Source organism: Miniopterus natalensis, chromosome 10 (genome assembly GCF_054644295.1).
Source record: "Miniopterus natalensis isolate mMinNat1 chromosome 10, mMinNat1.hap1, whole genome shotgun sequence".
NCBI lineage: Eukaryota > Metazoa > Chordata > Mammalia > Chiroptera > Miniopteridae > Miniopterus > Miniopterus natalensis.
The window spans coordinates 7,914,258-7,935,735 of record NC_142090.1 but is presented as its reverse complement, the minus strand read 5'-3'; the positions used below and the strand labels follow the sequence as shown (position 1 = coordinate 7,935,735).

The following is a 21,478-nucleotide window of genomic DNA, read 5'->3' as shown; positions in this document are numbered from 1 at the left end:
TGTGTTTGGGGGGGCTGGAACTGGGGCAGGTGTGTCTGGCCGAGACCCGAGGGGCCTCTCCGTTTGGGAGATGAGCTCCAGCCTGGGCTTTGTCGGAGGCAGTTTCAGGATCATTCCCACGTCCAGGTGATGCTGGATTGTAATGAGCTCCCCCGAGCCACTGGGCGGGTGGGGAGCGGGAGCGAGGAGAGGGTGAGATTTCTAAACGGTGGGTGCAAAGGAGCGCGAGCCGTTTCTTTCCAACACTGAGCTTGTTCCCAAGCTGACTGCTGGGTGTCTTCAAGGCCAGGCGAAGTCAGAGGAACCCACAGTCTCACCAGCCTTCTGTGCCAGGTGAGTGCGGGGAGGCCCTGCGCTGGCCAGAAGAGTTTGAACACGCGCCGGATTGAACCGCTCCGGGAGTTGCCGGCGCCGTCTGGAATCAGTGGCAATGAGGCCAAGCTGAGGCCCCGACACCTGGTACTTAAGGGGGCAAATCCACCCACAGGTGCGTCCGGGCAGTGGGCAGCGGGCTCTGGCTCCCCGCTCCTGACAGGCCCTCGGCCACCAGGTAGAGCTCGGGGGCAGAGATGGATGAAAACAGCATTAACAAAGAGCTGAGGCAGAAACTGAACTTCTCCTGCTGCGAAGAAGAGAGTCGGAACAAAGAAGGGCAGGAAGCGCCCGAGGGCGGGGAGGCCCCGAGCCACACCCCGGAGAAGGCCGCGGCTCCGGGCTGGAGGGCCAGGCCCACCCCTCCCAGGACACCCCGCAGTGAAGGACGCGGGCTCCCCACCTTTCAGGAAAAAGGCCCAGTGAGCCCGGAGCCTCTGCTGTCAGGATCTCCCAGGTGTCCTGCAACACCAGCCCAGCCGGACGACAGAAGCCAGCTGCTGTACTGTGAGAGTCCCTTCACCCCCAAAGTGAGTGTGGGGGGTGGGGGGGGCCCCAGGCCCCAGGGGGAGGGACCCAGGTTCCTTCAGGCCAGCTGACAGAGAAAGGACTCTGTGTATAGGATAGATTTGCCTCCCAGGCTGTCTTAAGCCCAATTACGTATTTATTGGTGAAAGTGAAGCGTGTTCCAAGTGATCAGAAAACAGAATTAAACGTCTCGCCAGCTGTCTTCTCAAAACCACGGGCACCAGTGACTATTTGGTGGAGGCCACCCATAAAGGTTGGGTGGGGAGAAAGCTCCCAGTTAAGTAATATTGGCACTGGGAAGGACATTGGGATCTGGGGCCGAACCTGTACACTCCACACAGGAGAAAATCAAGGTCTCCGGAGATAAACTGGCTTCTTGCTCAGCCACTGGGCAGAGACAGGACTGCAAACCTGACCTTTCGGTCTTAGCCCCTTCTTTCCGTTACGCCAACTGGCTCTGTTTTATGGGATCATTCACTAATATTTCGTGTTCACTTTGTTTGGACACATTCATATCTCCTTGCTGCTGCTCTTTCCAGAAGGAAGGCTCTTCCCCCCCTGGGCCTTGCCAAGTTCAGGCGCTTCTATTATATGTGAGCAAAGAGGCGACCTGTTGACACTTCTGTGCAAGCTGAGGGTTGCAAATAAGCAGGGGCCCGGGCAGTGAGCCTGTTCCTCTACTCCTGTTGTGGCTGGTCTCCTGCTACATGTTTCGTGTTCCTGAAGCCAGGGCTGGGGCGGGTGGCCTGTGATGGACGGGCGCCCGTGGGGGAGGGAGCTCGGGACTGCTGTTGGCTCTGCTTCCTGCTGGCTCAGCTGGAGGTGCTTGATCCTGGTGGAAACATCTAGGCTCTGATTGAAGCAGGCGCTGTCTGCAGGTCTCTTTAGTGCCTGCTGGGTATGGGCCCCGCGCCCACAGGAGACGCTAAGCTTCTTGTCTGCACAGTAGAAAAACTGCTCTAATACGTTCATGTGTTCATCTGTGGGGTTTTCAATGGTCCCAATGCCCACCAATCCACAGATTTTTATTTTTATTTTTTTGAGAACCCACCGGGTGCAAGCAGCACAGGACACAGACAGAGAGAAAGAAGAGACGCGTCTGTAGACACTGTGTGATGGGTGTTTCAAGGGCGGCCAGAGTTCACTGGGTGGGCTGCTTCTCAGGGGGGTGATCAGGAAAGAAATAAAGGTGAAGGAAACATAGGAAGGTCAGTGAGAGTTGGTGTGGTTTTGACATAGAAAGCGGGGGGAGAGTGGGCTGAGAGAAGGTGGCGCTGAGCAAACGTACACAGGCAAGAAAGCACGACATGGTACATATTTCACTCGTTTGCTTAAAACTGAACACCGTGATAGGGCAGCTGGCCCTCTGCTGACACACCCATCTCCTGCCTTCAAGGAGTGCCCACAAAATAACAATAGACACACAACTGGAACAATAATTAAAATTCAGATCCGGTGTCCTAGGGGAGTGGCACCACACGATGAGAGAGAATTAGGAATTAAGTCTCAAGAGATCAGAGAAGCCTTTCCAAAGAGAGCGATGTTTGAGAGACGTCTCAGAGAATGAGCTGGAGTTCACCAGGCAAAGAAGGGATTGAAGACTTGAGGCCAAGGGAAAAGCATCTACTGAATTTTGGAGGGGAAACTGCACGTTACAGGGCTGTTGCTCATGGAATTAGCGCCAATCTCTGGAGCATGTTTAGGTTCTCAACCTGGTCATCTTCCCAGAAATTTTCAATCTGCTTTACTTTGATGAAATCCTTTTCATACATCTTGTCCCAAACTATGTTCTTTTAGGTTCCAAAAGGATTCCTCCTAGTTCTGCCATTCTGACAATACAATCCTTATTAATATAACTAATATCCTTCCCTCTCTTTTAAGTGGAGCTCAGAAAACCTATCAGCCTTCACATTTCCAGACTAGGAATTCTGATATTGTCTGCCCTGGTGCAAATACTTCTCCTTCCTTTTACCTGAAAACTATCCGGGCCCGTTTTGTGGTCCTGGAGGTGTGGCAGCCAGAGCTCTGTGCGGGTGTAGATTCCAGGTGTGCGGGTGCCCCGCTGTTTCATGTATGAGAGATGCCCCTTTACTTCCCACATGCTGATCAGCATCACAGAAAAACCGTTTCTCAGACAATGACTGACTATCATTCTGAATTCGTCTCTTGGACCACATGGACAACTGAGAATCTGTTCAAACAGTTGTTCTTTTGAACCAAAGCTCAGCCCTATGGTAAACTTACAGGAAGACTGTGACCTGTCATTGATGGCCTTCTCCGACAATAGCCCCAGGGTAGTTCATCCTTCCATTCTAGGACATGCAGAATCCTTGTAAAAACTCGCCCCTGGCAATGACATCTTTTTCTTCATTTAAAAAAAAAAGTGTGTTAGTGCCCTGGCCCTTACGTGGTCCCACGCACTGAAAGATGGCAGGTTCGATTCCCGGTCAGGGTACATACCCAAGGTTGCGGGTTTAATCCCAATGAGGGTGCATACGGGAGGCAACCAATTAATATTTCTCTCTCTCTCCCCCCTCCCTCCCCCTCCCCCTTCCTCTCTCTCAAATCAATTTAAAAAATGTTAGGTTACTGTGCGTGCTCTATTGCTTCCTTCCTTTCTGCTTGTATTGGTCACTTAGTGAGCATGTACGAGGTCAATATTCATTTTTTGTAGCCTCACATCCCTTGACTGTATTTGTATGTGGTGAGCCATGGTGTAACCTACCTTCTGCTTCTAGCCTGAGCCATGGGCAGAGGCCCTGAGAGTGGAATTCTCGTAGAGAGAGCCTCCAGGACAGCGCTTGCCCTATGGCCCCCATGTGTACCCTGTACCCCTGAAGACCTAAAACACGGGTATCCCTCTGGCCCCCCGACATTTAGGTCATAATGGCATCTGCTGTCTCATCAGAATTCCGTCTTTGACCTCTGCCCTCTGCCTTTGGGTTCGTTCTGGTTCGGTCTTAGGCCTGTGTTCTCTTGCTGTGACCTACTGGGAGTGGTAAGTCCTGCACAGTTTTCTGTTTGTTGGTATGTTAGGTACAGTGGCTGTGAAGCCTTGAAGCTCAGGGGTTTAGAGTATTACTTCTCCATTTTTATTTTACTCTGCTTCATGGAGCTCTTCTCATTTGGGGCCTACGTTTTAAGGGGACTGGACATTTCTTCTTCCATGTTGTCTGTGAAATCTTTCCCTTACAAAGTGGTTATTTCCGACACATTAATGAATGGAGTGGACCGTTCATTCCTTAAGAGCTGGAGTCCCCCTCTGCACCCCTCGCCCCGAGCATCCCGCTCAGAGTACTCGGCACGCACCAAACGCGGATTTCCACGAGTGAACGAGGGGAAGAGAAAGCGCACACTCTGAGGGCATAAGGCAGGTCTTCTGAGGTCGTTTTCGTTTGTCTAAGCTTAAATGCCATCCTTAAAGTGTTGGAGGTAGGGCTAGATTTGGTGGTTTTCCAAGCTGGCTATCAGAACTGCCCAGGGCAAGGCGGGGAGATAACCCAAGTAGGGACTCCTGTGTTGGTCCCATGAATGGGAATACCCAGCAGGGGACAGGGAATCCGTAGTCGTAGTCGTCCCCGTCCCCCCCCCCCCCCCCCCCAGGACCAGTTATGAAGCGACTAGTTTGCGCCGAGCCAGATAACCCCTGAGGCCCCTTTCAGCAATAACAGTCTTTGGTTCAAATATTAACTAGCTAACTGATACGAATTTTATTTTTTCTTCACTAACCCCATTCTGATTTGCCTTTTGTCACCCCCGTTCAGGGCCTGCCGGGCCAGTCCATGATTTCTTCAACAGGGAAGCTGCCCTCCCGAGGCTCTAAGCATTTTAGGCTCACACCTGTCTCCTTCACAGATGAAATGACCTCATCAGCTCTGGTTAACATTAACCCCTTCACCCCAGAGTCCTATAGGAAAGAGTTCCTTCAATCCAGTGGCAAGAGGAAAACTCCAGGAGACCTGTAAGTACTATGCTGCCTTTGACTTTTGAGAACTGATCTCACTGTGGTCATAGGAAGGGAGGGGGCTGAAGTGAGACTGGGAACAGCAGCTCTGCCTCCCTCCCCTCCTTCCTAAATGTCACTGGTTTCCCCCTGCGTTGCCACGGAGATTCCAGCATCTTCCATTCTGCAGTGTACCCAGAGGTGCCTTCTCTAGGCGGGGCCAGAGCAGAGGGAGCCACGGACCTCTGACTTCCATTAGGCAGTTAAATGGGCTATGGAATTGCCTTCAGGGGGTCTCCTCCGGCCAGCAGAAGCCTAGCAGCTGGGGAAGGTGTAGTTCACACTTCAAAGAGTCTATTACTGTTTCCAGAAGAGCTGTGGGGCCAGGAGTTGAACTTCTCTGCTGGGGATGGAAGACTGGCGAAAAGAAGAGAGTGTTGCTTTCCAAAATGTTAAAAGCCAAACTGAGCCCATTGTGTGTCTCACATACGGACATTTCCTTACGACGGTCCTCCAGGCTTCTTTTCTATAACGGAGCCGCCTCTAAAATGGGCCAGTCGTCTGTGCCCATAGGTACTCGGCAAGGCAAAGGCCCAGGGAGCCATCCGAAGTCTGCGGAGCGTTTGATGTGCTACCTTGAGCTGTTTCTTTGGGGATCAGTGACTGTGTATTAACCAGCCTCAGGCCCAGAACAGGATTTCTCAGCACTGCCTCCTGGATCTTAAGCAAAAAGGATTTCAGCAGGAGTAAACCGCCCACTCTTGCTGCCAAGAATTCGGGGGCGTTAGCTGTTTGGGATTATTTGTAAGCCATGAGAATTCATGGTTCCCTCTCACGGAAGCTGGCCACATAGACAGTTCACTCGTAATTCCGGGCAATGAAAGTCGGGACACTTTAGTAACGATCGCTCAGTGCTCCCGAGAGGGTATTTTTCTTATTTATGGTGTTATTTTTATAAAGTTTAGAATGTAATATACAATTTAGGTCACAAATGTCGAGCACCAATTCATTTCCACGAGTGTGATGTCCTCCATTGGCCATTACTACCCTGTATTTGTCAAGAAGAAAAATCTATGGCCTGGCTGATCTAGAAATTAAAATCTTGCTTCAGGATTCAGGATGCAGCTGCTCCTGCCAAAGAGGACACTTGTCAGAGGCGTCGGCTAACCTATGAGCGTTTTTATACTAGTTTGGCATAACACTCATAGATTAGGAGGCGTGAGATCTTGCAATAATTTTGTGTTTTCTTTTATAATTTCTATTCAATCTTTGTATATTGTTTAGGACAGTCTTTGTAGTTTAAGGTTTCTAAATTCGATGTAGTTAAAGTAAATTTTTCTTTTAAAATATTAAAGAAAAGAAATCAACAATGTCTTAGCCAGGGTTAGAGCTCCTTCTTCTATACTTCTGGTCTACCTGGGGCCCACACACGTGCAAAGCCAGGTTCTGGGGGGGGGTGGGGGGGTGGGAAAGGGGACGTGCAGGGTGGTGGTGAAGACCATGGACGGTTGCACGTATGTTCTGTGTGCTTTCCTGCCTCCAGTTCTCAGCAGCTGTTGTTCTATTTGCCTAAAACGCCGCTCCTTTCCTCTACCTGGTTCCAACTCATTCTTGGAACCCAGCTTACACGGCCCCCCTTTTGGGAAGGACTTTTGAGATGATTAACTGGGTGTTGTCTATGGCATCCCTTGATGTCTTGCTCTTGTCCTGGCTTCTTATATGGAAATTGCCTGTTTTACCCTGTCCCCAAATATAAACTGAAGAGGCGAAGTAATTGTCTTATTTAGTCTCTCAGCCCCAGAACCCAGCATAGTACCAGGATCAATAAGTGCTAATTATATATCATATGGTGATATCACTTTTTTTTTTTTTTTTTTTTAAAGCGAGGAAGCTGATCCAGGGCAAGGCAAGGTGGAACAAGGGCTGCCTGCCAAGGTGAGCACAGTTCTTCGGCCCAACTGCAATAGCAGTCATTTGGTTCTCCTGCCGCTGTTTGTCTCCTCTCTTCTCTCTCCCCCTCTCCCACTCCTCCCTCCCTCCCTCCCTCCCTCCCTCCCTCCCTCCCTCCCTCCCTCCCTCCCTCTCCACCCCCATCCCCAACACTTTGTAGCAAATGTGCTTTGTAGCTGAATTCATTTGGACTCTCATTAGGGTCTATATTATTAGCTATTTTTTTAATAGAGGAAGGGAGAGAGAGAAACATCGACTTGCTGTTCTACTCATTTATAAAGTCATTGGTTGATTCTTGTATGTACCTTGACCAGGGATCGAACCCGCAGCCTTAGCATATCGGGACGACGCTCTAACCAACTGAGCTACCCGGCCAGGCCTAGCTAGTTGTTACTTTACCAGACACTGTCTGGTATGTATGTTGCTGATTCTTTGTCTTGGGGTATTTTTATATTAAAGGCTAACTGCTTCTATCCTTGATCTGAGGGGGGGAAGGGGAAATTTTACACTCATGGGGCAGAAAAGTTGAAGGAAAAACTGTGATATCTAAGGTCCCAAAGTAGAAAAATAGAACCGAGAAAAATAGCACGAAACCAGAGGTCCTATGTAAAATTTTAACTCTCAAATATGTCAAATTTTTATAATGGTCACAATCTTTGAGTGACCATTTGATAATCTAACCTAAGAAAATACTGTAAATATTATCACCAGAAATGTTTATCAGCCATAACTGTAAAAGAAAAAAAAAATGAAATAAAAGAAGGGGGAGTACTCAATGTCCAAAAATAGAATGGCAAATAAATTATGGTTTAAAGTCAGTGGAATATTACATTGCCATTAAGATGTTTATCATGAAAACATGGCTATGTTCAGTGTTCAGCGCACAAAAGAGGAAGGGAGGGGTTGGGGTGGGGAGTGGTGTGGATGGTAAGCTGGCTTATTAGGCGTCTGAAATGATGGGGAGGCAGACGGCCTTGAGGCCTCTGATCAGAAGTTTGGGATCCTCGTGGGAAACAGTTAAGTGTGTCTGATTCTACAGTGTCATTTTGCAAAAATCATTCTTACTGGTTGAGAAGACGGAGAGAGAGGGCTGGTAGCTATAGGAAGTCCAGGCTGGCTAAGGGCCATGGAAAGCACAGGTCTTGCTGATGAAGGCTGACTGATGTTGGAGGTTGAAAATGAAGAGCTAGTAAGAGTCAGGATTTTCAAAACTCAAAGTTAGATGAAAAAGTTCTTGCTCATGGAGACACTGGGAAAATGTCTTTGTGGAGATAAATGAGCTTGGATTGAGATTCATATAAATTTATGGAAATCAGAGCCACAATTTACTGAGAGTTTACTAGGTGTTTGGCATTGCACACACACACACATTTCATTGAGTAATATTTAAAAGAACCCCGAGAAGCAGTTGCTCTGAACCTCATTTTACAGATGAGAGAATGGATTAGAAGCTGAGCGATTTCCCGGGGGTTATTTACTAGCTGGGCAATCAACGATGTTGCTACCTGGCCCAGAGGGGGAGTGGCTGTTATATCTGAACATGGAATCTGAAATAATTCAGTAATTTTGTGTTCCAGACTAAGAGTTTTGAGGAAGCAAATTGAACACAAGTATGTTTATCCAACCTGGGATAAAATGATTAGCAGCCGGAGTGTGAGACACGTAGACTAGTGTCAGAGGGAGATTGTTTCGGTTTTTTCCTAACATGCTCTACCCAGGTCCCAGTCACTCCTTCAGCTGAGGCCGCAGCTCTGGCTGTGAGTGGATGTGTCTCCTCTAGGGACATACAGGTAAGAACTGTACGGTCAGACTGGAAGCGACAGTGCAGGGAAGGCAGGCAGCCCCTGGGCAGGCTCTCGCTGCCCTGAATATTGACACAGGCAGAATCCACTGAATTGGCCCCACAAGTCATTCTGAAAACTTAGAGAAATGTAGGAATAGACTATGCCTCAGTTTGAATCCCCCCTAACGGAAGGGCTATTTTAACTGTTTTTTACGAAAATGTTTCAGAGATGTGTTCTACGAGAAACCAACATGACCTCCCGCTACGAAAAAGAGTTCATGGAGGTGGAAAGGATTGGGGTTGGGGAGTTTGGCACAGTCTACAAGTGCATCAAGAGGCTGGATGGATGTGTTTATGCCATAAAACGCTCCACGAAATCTTTTGCAGAATTATCAAATGAGTGAGTACCTTTGAAATGTACCGGAAGCACAAATTTGGATTTGGAAAGCTAAATGTTTTAAGTAATAGCACTGATGTTATTAAAAACATTTGCTTTTTTGAAAACCACCCTACCTCCTCCATTGTATGTTATCTCACATGTATAAGCTTTCTGAGTTTTCCAGATCAGAGAGAGGTTATTTCTTAAAATATACCATGATCATTTCAGGGCATTTTGTGATGTGTGTGTGTGTGTGTGGTTTTTGTGGCTTTTGCTACTGGTCTTACTGCTTTTTAATAATTAATAGATTTACGGACTGATCTTATGGCGCCTGCTTAGTTCATCAGAAATAGCGCCAAGTAGGAAGTTACTGTTAACTCCCTGATTTATCTCTACTTTGTATTAATAATGAATTCAACAGTCACGTTTCAAGGACTTACAAGCAAGGAAAAAATTAACAGAAATTTGAATTTCATTCCCAGAAGTAATTGTTCGTCCTTTCCATAAGGAAAACAACCATGTTCAGATTTAGCCAATGACTTTTATGAACTATGGGGATGTAATACTTAGGCTGAATCTGAAATGATCGATTTTGGAATTCTTCAGTTTTATACTGAAACTCACCAAATACTGTATTTTGCTTTTCTTGCGTTGGATTTCCTATTCCACAATAAATATCCCTCTCCAAGACTGTCCCCGCGACATGTTGGCCGAGTTTCCTAGTGACCCTGACTTGTCTAGCCTCCATAGAGAAGATCGGGGGCCCAGGTCAATATCCAGAATCAAGTCCATGGAGGCCTTCCCGTGGGGCCCATCAAGATTTTATGATTCCAATGCAGTGAAATTAAGACCCAAAGCCCGTCTGCAGTTGAGGTAGCCCCACCGAAGCCTCCTCTCTGTGCCATGTTTAATCGAAAAACCATGGACTCTGGTATCCAGATGACCAAGGTCCTGGTCCGAGGTCTACTACTATCCCTCGCTTGACTTGGGGGTCAGTCGCCGAACTTTCTAAAGCCTTTATCTTTGCCACTGCGTCTCACTGCGTAGTTTATGGAAGCCAGGGATAAAATAGTAAGCAAGCAGGGAGCATTCCACGAGGGTGCTGCCCCTGTGAATCACGCGTCATCTCTTACCCTCTAAAAACACCTTGCGTGCGTATGACCGCGATTCCTTCCTCTCAATGCTCTTCTCTCCCTTAGGAATTCGGCTTTGCACGAGGTTTACGCTCACGCGGTGCTGGGTCACCACCCCCACGTGGTCCGTTACTATTCTGCGTGGGTGGAAGACGACCACATGATCATTCAGAATGAGTACTGCAATGGTAAGCATGCGGCCTGCTATCTGCGGGGAGGGAGCTGAGCTTCAAGAAAAATTGATTTAAGAGAGAAAAAAAGACATTGATTTGTTGTTCCACCGATTTACGCATCGTTGGTGGATTCTTGTATGTGACTTGACTGGGGATCAAGCCTTGGCATAGGGCGACAATGCTCTAACCGACTGAGCTCCCAGGCCGGGGTGGGAGGTGAACTTTTAAGTCTTCAGAAAAAAACATCTTGGCCTATTCTTTGTAGCTTCTGCCTGGTGTAGCGGATTCATAGCTAAAATGCCTGCACTACAGTTTTGCTTGGAAGCAGAGCTGCAGGAGATGAGTGGAAAAGGGGTGTCAGGTTCATGCTCTGACCTATTTCTGTGGGAGCTGATGTGTGACTGACACACCGAAGCTCTCACGCCCTTCACACTTGACTTAATAGTAAGTCAAGGGCTGTGACCCTAGTGGTGTGAGTGGGAAACCATCCTTTTACCAATTTGCTAGGTATTCTGAAAGATGCAAGCACAGTCCCTGCCGCTTTGGGGGGAGGAGGTGGTAAATGTATACAGCCAGCTTCTGATGAATTTTCAGGTGGACTCCCGAGTCTGGGGATTGTTCATGCTTCTGGCTGCCTCCGACCTTTTGAGCTCCAGTGTTCTCACCAGACTGAGGACACGGGGTGGGTGCTGGCACTCAAACCCAGAGACTCCAGACCTATTCTCCCAGGCCCTTCGGCGCCGGGCAGACACAGTAACCAGTACAACTACTGTTCTCGGAAATATTTTTCTCCAGAAAGTTCAGTGGTGTCGTAGAAAAAAATACCACCACACTGAATAGAAGCTTGGCATCGTCTGAGGAGCAGCAATCCATACTCTGCACGCGATGCTTGGTAACAGCATCCCTCTTTCCCAACACGCCCCCTCTCCGTGGACACCCACCCGAGTCTCTAATAGCACAGCCTGTCTGCAAGTAATTTTAGTAACCGCCATAGAGCCCCGAGTGTGTGTGTCCAGCCAGGTCAGTGATAAAGCTTCATCACTGTACAAACTATTCAGTATACAAATAGGTAATAACACTATGAAATGCTAGTAACATAGGAAATGGTCCCCATCCTGTAAAATAATGATGCGGCACTTTCCTCCTTTCCTTACAGTCTGATTTCTTTGTAGCCCCACCTGTGAACTTTGTGGGGTTTTTTTCCCCCCTCCAATAAGCTCACCCCAAATCCCTGTCTCTCTGGGATAAAAAATGGGCCCTGTCTTTATACTTGGGGTGGGAAGGTCGAGCCTTTTCTGAATCTCTTCCTAATTTCCTCTGATTGTGGTCTGAGATTCCCTTTTCCTTTCCTCCCTCTCTACAAGAACATCGGTTTTATTTCTATGACTTTTAGCTACTAACCAAAATAATACCCAATAACAAAGAGTACTCAAGAAAGCAAAACCACGACAGATCTGGGGCAATGTAAAGATTTCAGATTTTCAAAAAAAAAAAAGAGATGGAGTGGTTCCTATTCCAAATCACCTTTCAATTCTTGTCCACATTTGAATACCTCCTGCGGGTTGACACTGTATTAGGCTCTAGGGTAAGAAACACTGTAGAGTGAGAGAAGGGAAGGCCTTTAAGAAGCTTTGTTCCCCTTGCTCTGCAACCGTGAACACACGAGAGACGGCGAGGGGCAGAGCCGGGTGGTACAGCTGTGGGTAGAAAGCGTCCAGAGAAGCGGGATGTGGGCAGAGGCAGCCGGAGCGGAGGGAGGGCCTGGGGTCGCCACCCCGCCTGCTGCACACTAGTTGTGTGACCGCTGGGATGCCACTATCTCACCCAGTAGTAATTAGATCAGGGAGGAGCTTGAGAATTAGCAAGCGTCTAGGCCAGGTGCTAGCACAGTGACAACACCCGGCACAAAGCGAGGAGCCATTAGTAGAGTAGCCCCAGGGAATCTCCCACAGGAGGCAAGACCTGGAGGAGGCCCTGCAGGAGGATTGTGAGAGTTTAGGGGAGGGGAGGGAAGACGTCCAGTTAGGGGGCGAGGTGGTACTGGCCCTGGGTGCGGCCCAGCAGGACTGAGGGGACCCCTGTAGTGGGAAAGACCAGCAAGGTCAAGTGTGGGAAGGCTAGAGGGAGCCCGGAAAGCCAGTGGCCTGGGACCAGATGTGAGAGATGATGGGGAGCCACCCTCTGTTCGCCCTGCTGCTCCTCTACCCTCAGCACCTGCCAAGGAAAATGTAACTGTGATTTATCGAGCATCATTCCCACGCTTGGAAGCTTTGAGATGGGAGCTAACTGTGGAAAATAAAGCACGCCCTTCTGCCTTGTCTTGTCTGTGGTTCTGGATGCTCATGGCGAGACTTTGCCTGGTGGCTCTAAATCAGGGGTGGGGAACCTTTTTTCTGCCCAGGGCTGTTTGGAAATTTTTAGCGTCATTCGAGGGCCATACAAAATTATCAACTTAAGAATTAGCCTGCTTTATTTGGTCAGACGTTTAAGGTGATGGCTGGAACTGCCTCTCTTTGGCGAGGCCTTGGCAGGGCCAGCCCAAGTGATTTTGCGGGGCTGGACTTTCCCCACCCCTGCTCTAAATAAAGGGTGAGTCCAAGGTGTCTCTAAGGCAGCAGAGTAGCCAGTGCCTCGGTCCATCTCCTCCCTCCCCGCCCCCGATCCCCTACTTCATCTCCTGCCCTGTGCCCCCGCCTGTCGGAGCAGTCGGGCTGGGACATGCACAAGTATGCTTTTAACTCAGATGATAACTACTAGAGACCAGCAGCCATCAGATTTCCCCAACTGTCCCTTCCGAGCCCCGAACCAAGGAAACGTTCCCTCCTCCTCTCACCCTTGCCATGACCCCTACCGGTCACCTGTGGGCCAGCCTCAGCCACCCCGAGGTCCCTGTAGCAGGCTGATGCCGTGACTGGACCGTGACTCTCCCGACAGGCGGTATTCTCCTGGGTGGTCCCGTCCCTAAGGTTTCACAGAGCATGCTCCTCTAGAACAGCGGTGCTCATGATGGCCCCAGGGATGGGACATCGGACGTCGGTGTCCTCTGGGGAACACCACGAATACCGGTCATAGTTTCCACCAAACGGGACGCTCCGCCGGCAGGAGAGTAGGTTGGTTGCAGGCAGAGACCTAAACCCCAGGCGTGAGGGCAGAACAGCCTGTCGAGCTGCTGGCCTGCCTGCTACGCTTTGTTGTTGGAAGGCGTTTGCTAGTATCGCTACGTATTCGTTTTCGTATCTGTTAGGCCTCATGAGCAGGCAGGAAAATGTAGATATGTTTTTCTTAAGCCCTTTTTTGTTTCTGCCAAGTGGGGAAAGTGCCTTTATTTGACCCGGAGGGGGGAATTCGGCAGCTGGGCGGGGGTCGCAGTTCACTCAGTGTTGCTGTGTCTATAAACACGTGCCTCCCTTAATACCAATTTATTACGCTCCTGTATGTGAGGCGGACAGCTTCAGCTGTAGCAAAGCAAGGGTGTTCAATACTCTGCGTACAGCATACCTGGGGGTTTTCAGTAAGTGCTACTGTAGCTCGGTGTTCCTGGGCTAACTTTCATATTACCACCTCCGGAGCCAAGTAATTACAAGTGCCGCGGGCACGGGTCTAGTTACCCTCACTAAGCACCTGTTGCTCTGCAGGACATTAGAGGTACTTCTGCGTATCTAAGAGAACATATTAAAGGGTTTCTAAGTTCCCCCCAGGGTGCTCTGTTCTGTCCATCCTGGTACCGGATCCTTGATTAGGCCTTTCTCTTCCCTCGGTTGCCAGGATAGACATTCAGTTCAGAAAATATTAATTACGTGCCAGACCTTGGGAAAGGGAAGGTAAGATGCAAGCGCCGCCCTAAAGGGACACCCTGGCTGGTAGGAAACCAGGGTTCTAGTGGACATGGGGGCCTGGACGCGGGCCTCCCTCCTGTCACACCTCATCGCCTCGTCTGCAAACTGAGTCTCGAGGTGACTCTGTTTTTAACAAGCTCCAGCACCTTTACTGATTCTTCCTAATTCATGTCATCTGCAGTATATGCACCCTTTCCTAAACAGGGTCCCAGAAAAACAAACAAAAAAACACCCCACTAGCCCTCCTTGTGTTTCTGAAAGGGACTGAAGTCCTTTCCTTTCTGAACTTATTTTAACACAACAGATCCATCTTTAAATTCCGTTTTACATAGGATACCTTTAAATATGGATTTCCTAAAAAAAATATACTGTTACCGTCTGAGATCCTATTGTTCTGATATACACATAAAGGGTGGAACCGTGAGCTTTATAACTGCCAGGGAGACACAGGACTCTCTAATTTTGACTGACGAGGCTCCCAATAAGTGCTAATTAATGAAATAAAGGGTACAGAAGCATTCTAATACCTTAGTACAGGGGCATCCAAGACCAGGGAGTCAGATGAGCCCAGGCCTTACTTATTGATTATAGTGATAAATCAGGAGTCTAGAGCTGAGGTACAAAACTGTGGCTCAAATAGCATTTGGATGTATATTGACGTGTGATAGTTTCCTTGGGCCAGCAGTCATTAAATGTTTCACGATACATTTTTAATGAAATTAAACTTAGAATCAATTACATTAAAATTACTAACGGCCTATAATTACTAGATTGATACCGACACAAAATTAATTATCACACCAGTAGATCTATGACTAAGGCCGATTGGCCTTCTGGTTGATAATTAGGTAAAGCTTTAATTAGTGAATTGGGGCCTACTCAAGACAATAGGGCCCCATATTGGATATCTGGGATATGGCAGTTTCTTTTCCTCCTTAAAAGCCCTGTAATTCTTCTTTCTAACACGTCTGTGGGATAGGCAGAGGGGAGATAGTACGTTTCGCACTGACACTGGAGTAAATCTAGACTGGCTGGACTGAGATCATTCACAAGAAATTTATTACTGTGCATTTGTCTGTAAGATGCGTCCCTTTTCTCTCATTCTGTGGGGCTACCCCTGGTGGTTCTTTCCCAGGTGGGAGCTTGCAGGCCGCTATATCTGAAAACACAAGGACCGGCGATCACTTCGAAGAGCCGAAACTCAAAGACATCCTTCTGCAGGTTTCCCTGGGGCTCAAGTACATCCACAACGCCGGCATGGTGCACCTGGACATCAAGCCAAGTCAGTAGCCCCGCGGCCTCCGGCTGCACCGCTTCTTCCCCGCCCTTCTCAGAACCCGCGTCTGTGTGTCTGTCAGGTGTCAAAGGGGCCGCTGGCTGGCGGAACCCTTTTCTGTCATTTGTTTCCCTTCCTCTGGGGATGGAGAAAGAAGAAAAGACTCTTTCCCAGGTAGTGAAGTCAGAGGATGAAAATAAGTATTTAATTTACTATGTGGATCAATAACAACATACTGGCTACATCCTGTGTTTACTGGCGCTAAACCCTTTTGAATTCACCGGATTGCAGGGAGCAGAAGTGAACGGCTTTGGCCTTTGTCAATGTGAAACTCAAGGAAATGTTACTATATTGTGTCGTCTTCTTGCATCTTTGTTGTGAGGCCACCGACCGGCCTCTTCAGAGGCTGGGGTCGTGTCTGGCGTCACTGTCATGCACCGAGGTATTTATCGATCACTGAGCCGGCCGTTCATAAGCAGAGAGAGACTCCAGGGAAGGAAAGACGCCCTGGACTCTTGTTAGAGCCACAGGGAAGAGGGGGAGAGGAGGGTGGCTGTAAAGGCAGATGCAGAAAAGAATCTTTGGGGTGAAAAAGCTTAGGGATGATTATTTATATCAGTTCTGTGTATTTGCAGGTAACATCTTCATTTGCCATCAGGTGCAAAGTGGCTCTCCAGTCCAAGAAGACACTGGAAATGACGCAGATTTGTTTCTCTCTGCTAATGTGATATATAAAATTGGTGAGTCTGCCTTACACCCTGACCTGTATTCTATTCTCTTATAACATTTATACTGATGACTCCATTTATTCCTGTTTTAAGAAAGACATGCTTTTAAAGGGCTCTATTTTTTTTTTTTCTTTCTTCCTGTTTTAGGAGACCTGGGTCTTGCAACATCGATAAGCAACCCCAAAGTGGAAGAGGGAGACATTTACTTCTTGGCTAAAGAGATTTTGCAAGAGGTATAGATTAGGGAAACAAACAGAGGCTATTTTATAATCCACCGAACCTTTTGGCCCTCAGATGGAAAAAAATGAAAAGTATATGTTTATAATTTAAATTTATATTATCGCTTTTCCTATTCAGAATGGAGACCAAAGATAGGAGAGAAATTTCCCCCCCAAAAAGCATGAGGAAAGCTGGCTCATTTACGGGTGAATCGATATTTGTGGCGTTCCTTGTGAAAGTCCCTGTTTCTAATCCTTCTTAGAATTCCAAAGCCCACGGGTTGCCCAGTGGGAAGGGAGGCTTCATTGGTCCAGCCCAATTTTTATCACGCATCCTGTTGCTGGCACACCAGCTCTGGTCACTGAAATGACCGTCAGTCATTGTCCACCTTCTAGGGTGTCTGCAGAGTCAGCCTGGCACGGTGGATCTGGGCCCTATCTGCATTCCTAGGAGCAAACCACTAACCGTAGAAGATGCCACCTTGCCCACTGTGCCTGTTTAAGCTCTCATGCCCTCCGATGAACCTTTCTTCCCAGTTGTATTTTAGTCTGGACTCATTTCACCTGGCAAAAAAAAAAACCACTGGCCTCCCTGTCTTCTGTTTTGAAGGATTTTCAGCATCTCCCTAAAGGAGATATATTTGCCTTGGGACTGACAATGGCGATGGCCGCCGGAGCGGAGTCCTTACCCAGCAATGGTGCCCTGTGGCACCACATCCGCGAGGGCAACCTTCCACGCATCCCTCAGGAGCTCTCGGGAGAATTTTACAAGCTACTCAAGGTGATATATTGTATGGAATGAAGAGAAGATGGAAATATCTATTTTTTAAATAAATGTAATGGCAAGTAGGTTGGGGAAAGGGCAGTGGAAATGTTGGTACTTCTGTTCATACAGAAGGAAAAGGGAATCGTGACCAGGAAGCCCAGCAGAGACACTGGACACAGTGACAGCGTCTCAAGGACATTTAGAGAGTGTCATGAAGACCTTTTATGTTATAGTTTAAAAACCCTGTTATATTCTTTTTCATTTGTCTTTCTTGACAACCCTGTGAAGTGGACAGTTGAGAAAACCAAGGCTCACGGCAGTTTCTGCACCTGTACACCACCTTTGATAACCGATTAACTCCAAAATCAAACCTGGTCTCTTTGCTCCTATTTCGGGGTTTTAACCATTGTCAATAGTAACAGTGATGTTATTACTAAAAAACAACAACCTTGAATTTTGGGTACATAGGAGAAAGTATAAATTAATTAATAATTGACAATACCGCCAATCGTTTGAGCTATCAGGAGAAAGAAAATGTCCATTCAGGACGCTATGTGTCACTCGTATTCAATGACATCTGAGTATGTGTAGGGATAAGGGAAGGCAGGTATTACATTAAAACGGAGAGGTATGAAAAAAACCTACACTGTCGAGAAGCTTAGAATTATACTAAGAACACAAAATGTATACGGAAGGCTTGCTTTAGGGCTTAAGGAACAGGATCTGTTAGGCTCACCAAAACAGCCTTAGAACTATCTGCTCTCTTGGGGCTTAAATTTGAGTTTCACGGTTTACCTGAAAACTTCCTATTCAGTGACAAGCTGGTCCTTCTGCACTTCTGCTTCCCTGAGAGGAGGGGGCAGACCCTTCCTCACAGTGGCCTTTGCTTGTACCGTCTTGCCTATTTTTATGCGTAAATCGCCCTTGAATTTAGTAGATAATTATTGAGTGCCTCGATGCTGGTAATACGTACTTGTTAATTCATTTAATTCTCACAACAGTCGGGAAGGCGAGTATTTCTATCCCAGATATCAGGAAAGGGAAACTGAGCTTCAGCACAGCTCAGAGGCTTGCTCAGGACTGCATGGTAGGTGGTGGAGCTGGCTCGGAACGCTGCTCCCCAGATGGAAGGAGGCCTCAGTGTCTTCTTCATTATAGGACACTGCTAACTGCTGCATGTGATTACGTATTTTCTACTGTATTCAAGTCATTTTAGGTTATAGACACCTCCCCCCCCCCACCTGAAGATAAGTGCTAGAGGAATATTGTCCTTAATTAATTTTAAGTGGAAAAGGAGCACGTTGTGGTAGAAAGTAAGCTGAATAATTAGAAGTTGGGTAACCTGGATTTTCGTCTTGGTCCGGCCAATGACTTAGGCGCGTCACTTTTTATTTCAGGACCCCAGTTTCTTCCTGTTTAAAATTAAGGCATTAGACTAGTTAATCATCCAGCTAGCTCTCAACTGTGATACTTCAAGTCAGAGGTATGGATGGCTGATGCCACCAGGCAGGGATGACGTCCTGTCCCGGTGGAGCTAAGTTTTCATCGATTCCATCCCTCCGCACAGAGAAGAGGCAGTTTCACAAAACCCACCAGCGGAAGCTGGCTTGGGGCTGGCCTGGGTGAGCAGATTCCCCAACAGTGACGCCCCTGTTTCCTTACGCCATCAGAACATGATCCACCCTGACCCCGGGGAGAGACCCTCGGCAGCAGCTCTGGCCAGAAGTCGAGTCCTCCGTCCCTCCCTGGGGAAGGCAGAAGAGCTCCAGCGGCAGCTCTACTTGGAGAGGGTGAAGACGGCCGCGCTGGAAAGGTAGACCTTGGCCCCTGGAGCCGAGAGAGAGCCTCTCCGTGCACTGCTCATAGTGACAGGACCAGTGTCTGTCTATGGATTCAAGTGGAACCAAGGTTATAACACATAGGTCTCTGCCCACAAAGAGAGTAGGAGCACGAGGCCCTTGGTAGCACAGGGCTGGGGCTCTGGGACCGAGAGAGAGGAAATTCAGTAAATGCGAAGGAGGCAGAGTGAAGGCTACAAGGAAATACAACGGGTAAAGAAAATTTAGTAGGATTCAGAGTCACAACAGGTGTTCAAGAAACTGGTGGATGGTCTCCCGACGCAAGGTAACCCTAGCTAAGGGGGGAGACCTACTTTAGAATTCCGTCCCGTTTCAGGGGCAGGCTGGTAGTTTCTCTTGGTACATGTTCAGAGCAAGAGGTATTCTTCCAAACCAAGGGAAAGCATTCTGATGACCTAGTCACTAGGCTCGAATTCATGTGCGCACTCGTTTGTTAACCTATTCCTCCGTTCAACAAATGGGAATTAATTAGACGGGGTGGGCTGCTATAAAGGTCAGGCGGGGCATTCGGGCAGCGTCCTGAAGGTGCTTCAAAGTGACGACCACACACACTGTGCGCTGTCGAAAATACAGAAGATGAAAAGGGCCCATGGGCAGAACAGGTGTGGCGTGTACATTCGTGAAGTCAGCTATGCGGGCACAGGTGACGGTCATGAGCCATCACCAGCAATGGGCACCCACCCTAGGGATGGGGCAGGTGCCTTCTTGAAACTGTCTCGACCAGGGGTTGGCAAGTTTTCCATAAAGAGCCAGATAGTAAATATTTTATACTTGTGGGCCGTGTGATCTTTGCTGTAATGACAACTCTGCTATAGTAACGTGAAAGCAGCCATGGGCAACATACACATGAATGGGTGTGGCCACGGTTTCCAGTAAGACGTCATCTACAGAAACAGGCAGCCGGCCAGATTTGACCCATGGGCCATGGGCTGTGCTTCCACAGGCAGACTGTAGAGTTGTCCCTCCCCCTGAGGATATGTTTTTAGAGAGAGGAAGGGAGAGGGAGAGAGAGAAACATGAATCAGTTGCCTCCCACACGCACCATGACCAGGGATAGAGCCCAAAACTCTGGCATGTACCCTGACTGGGAATCGAACCCATGACCCTCTGGGCACAGGATGACACTTTTTAAAGAAATTTTTTTAAAGACCATTTACGCCCCAATCAGGATTTAGGAAACGGAACCTGCCGTGTGTTGTGGCACCTGTGAGCCAGCCATTTTTCAAAACAATCGCAGGAGCGAATTTTCTATTCTGTGTATAGCTTAGATTTGTTTCTGTAAATACCGAAATAAAAAGAAACATCTGTTTATATGTTAGTTTTGATCATAATCATCTCTAATTTAGGATGGAGTAACACGTTTTTCCTTTCATTGCTAGGGAACTGAGAGAAGCCCAGCAGGCTCAGTACCCCCAGGACCTCCAAGAAGGCCATAGTGACCCTGAGGTCTTGAGGACCCCCACAGGATCAAGAAGCACCAAACGCCTGGTGGGAGGAAAGAGTGCAAAGTCTTCAAGCTTCACCTTGGGGGAGTCTTCCCCATAAGAACTCATTTCACACCAACCCACAATACACATTGACCGCGCCAAACTACCTCCTGTAAGTGGAAAGATTAACCAACTTGAACACCCGAAGACGTTAAAAGCCATCCTAATTTAGCATTTATAGCTGAGATCCTAAAGCTATGGAGGCCTTTTACTAGCAGTGGTCTCTGGCACAACCCTCTTCTCTATTGTCACATTCCTAACACCGCCTGTCCATAGTTGATTTCTCACACTCACTGGACACAGCGGGAAAGCACGGGCCTCCGAGCCGATGGAAGACAAGGAATCGGCCCTCAGTGCAGCCGACGGACAGATGCTGCTCCAGCTAATTTCCTACGGAGGATCCCAGCGACTCTCCCTGCACACGGAAAAAAATACAATTTTGTTGAGTTGAGGTAACAGCTTACAAGAAAATGCACCTGAATTTCAACAGATGTTTCCCAGGTTATCTGACGGTATTTGCAAAAGAATTCTCAGCCACTTTAGTTTTCCTACCGGGCTCTCTGAATGGAGACCGTCTCTTCCTCTGATACTGTATTTATTAAATAGGTGGGTGGCACTAAGGTGATACGTAACTTGAAATTCCCGAGCTGGCTATTAAGTTATGGGACAGAAATACTGGGTAGAGGGTACAAGGGAAGTCTGATGGCTGGTCTTCCTCAGTCTATTTGCTCTGACCCTCCTGTAACTGTTATGACTGGTATTGATTTTCTGCATGTCACCAACCTCCCCTTGGTTTTATCAGAATTTGGCTTTGCTTCCTGGGATTTTTATCATGTTTTATCCAAATCTTTTTCTCTGTACATATTTTTAAAGGAATAGAATATTTGTAAATAAAGGTTTTTATCTCTTCCAAAGCCAAATATGGGTAAAGGACTCTTCTTTGTAATCTATAACTAACAAAGAGTGAGAAATTTATGTGGGAAGCCGTTTCACGAGTAGACAGGTGAGAGAATTTGGGGGGCTCGTACTGACAGGTCTTGGCTTCGA

General features: G+C 47.9%; 1 protein-coding gene across 1 annotated transcript; it reads left to right on the top strand.

Annotated features, from left to right (window-relative positions):
• Nucleotides 1–569: 569 nt before the first annotated feature.
• Nucleotides 570–20,816, top strand: WEE2 (WEE2 oocyte meiosis inhibiting kinase). Its single transcript, XM_087821375.1, has 11 exons — nt 570–902; nt 4,665–4,861; nt 6,727–6,778; nt 8,804–8,976; nt 10,155–10,276; nt 15,233–15,379; nt 16,009–16,113; nt 16,249–16,334; nt 16,930–17,100; nt 18,756–18,898; nt 20,324–20,816. The coding sequence occupies exons 1-11, from the start codon at nt 570–572 to the stop codon at nt 20,487–20,489; spliced, it is 1,695 nt and encodes a 564-aa protein (XP_087677501.1). The 3' UTR covers nt 20,490–20,816.
• The last annotated feature ends 662 nt before the right edge of the window (nt 20,817–21,478 follow it).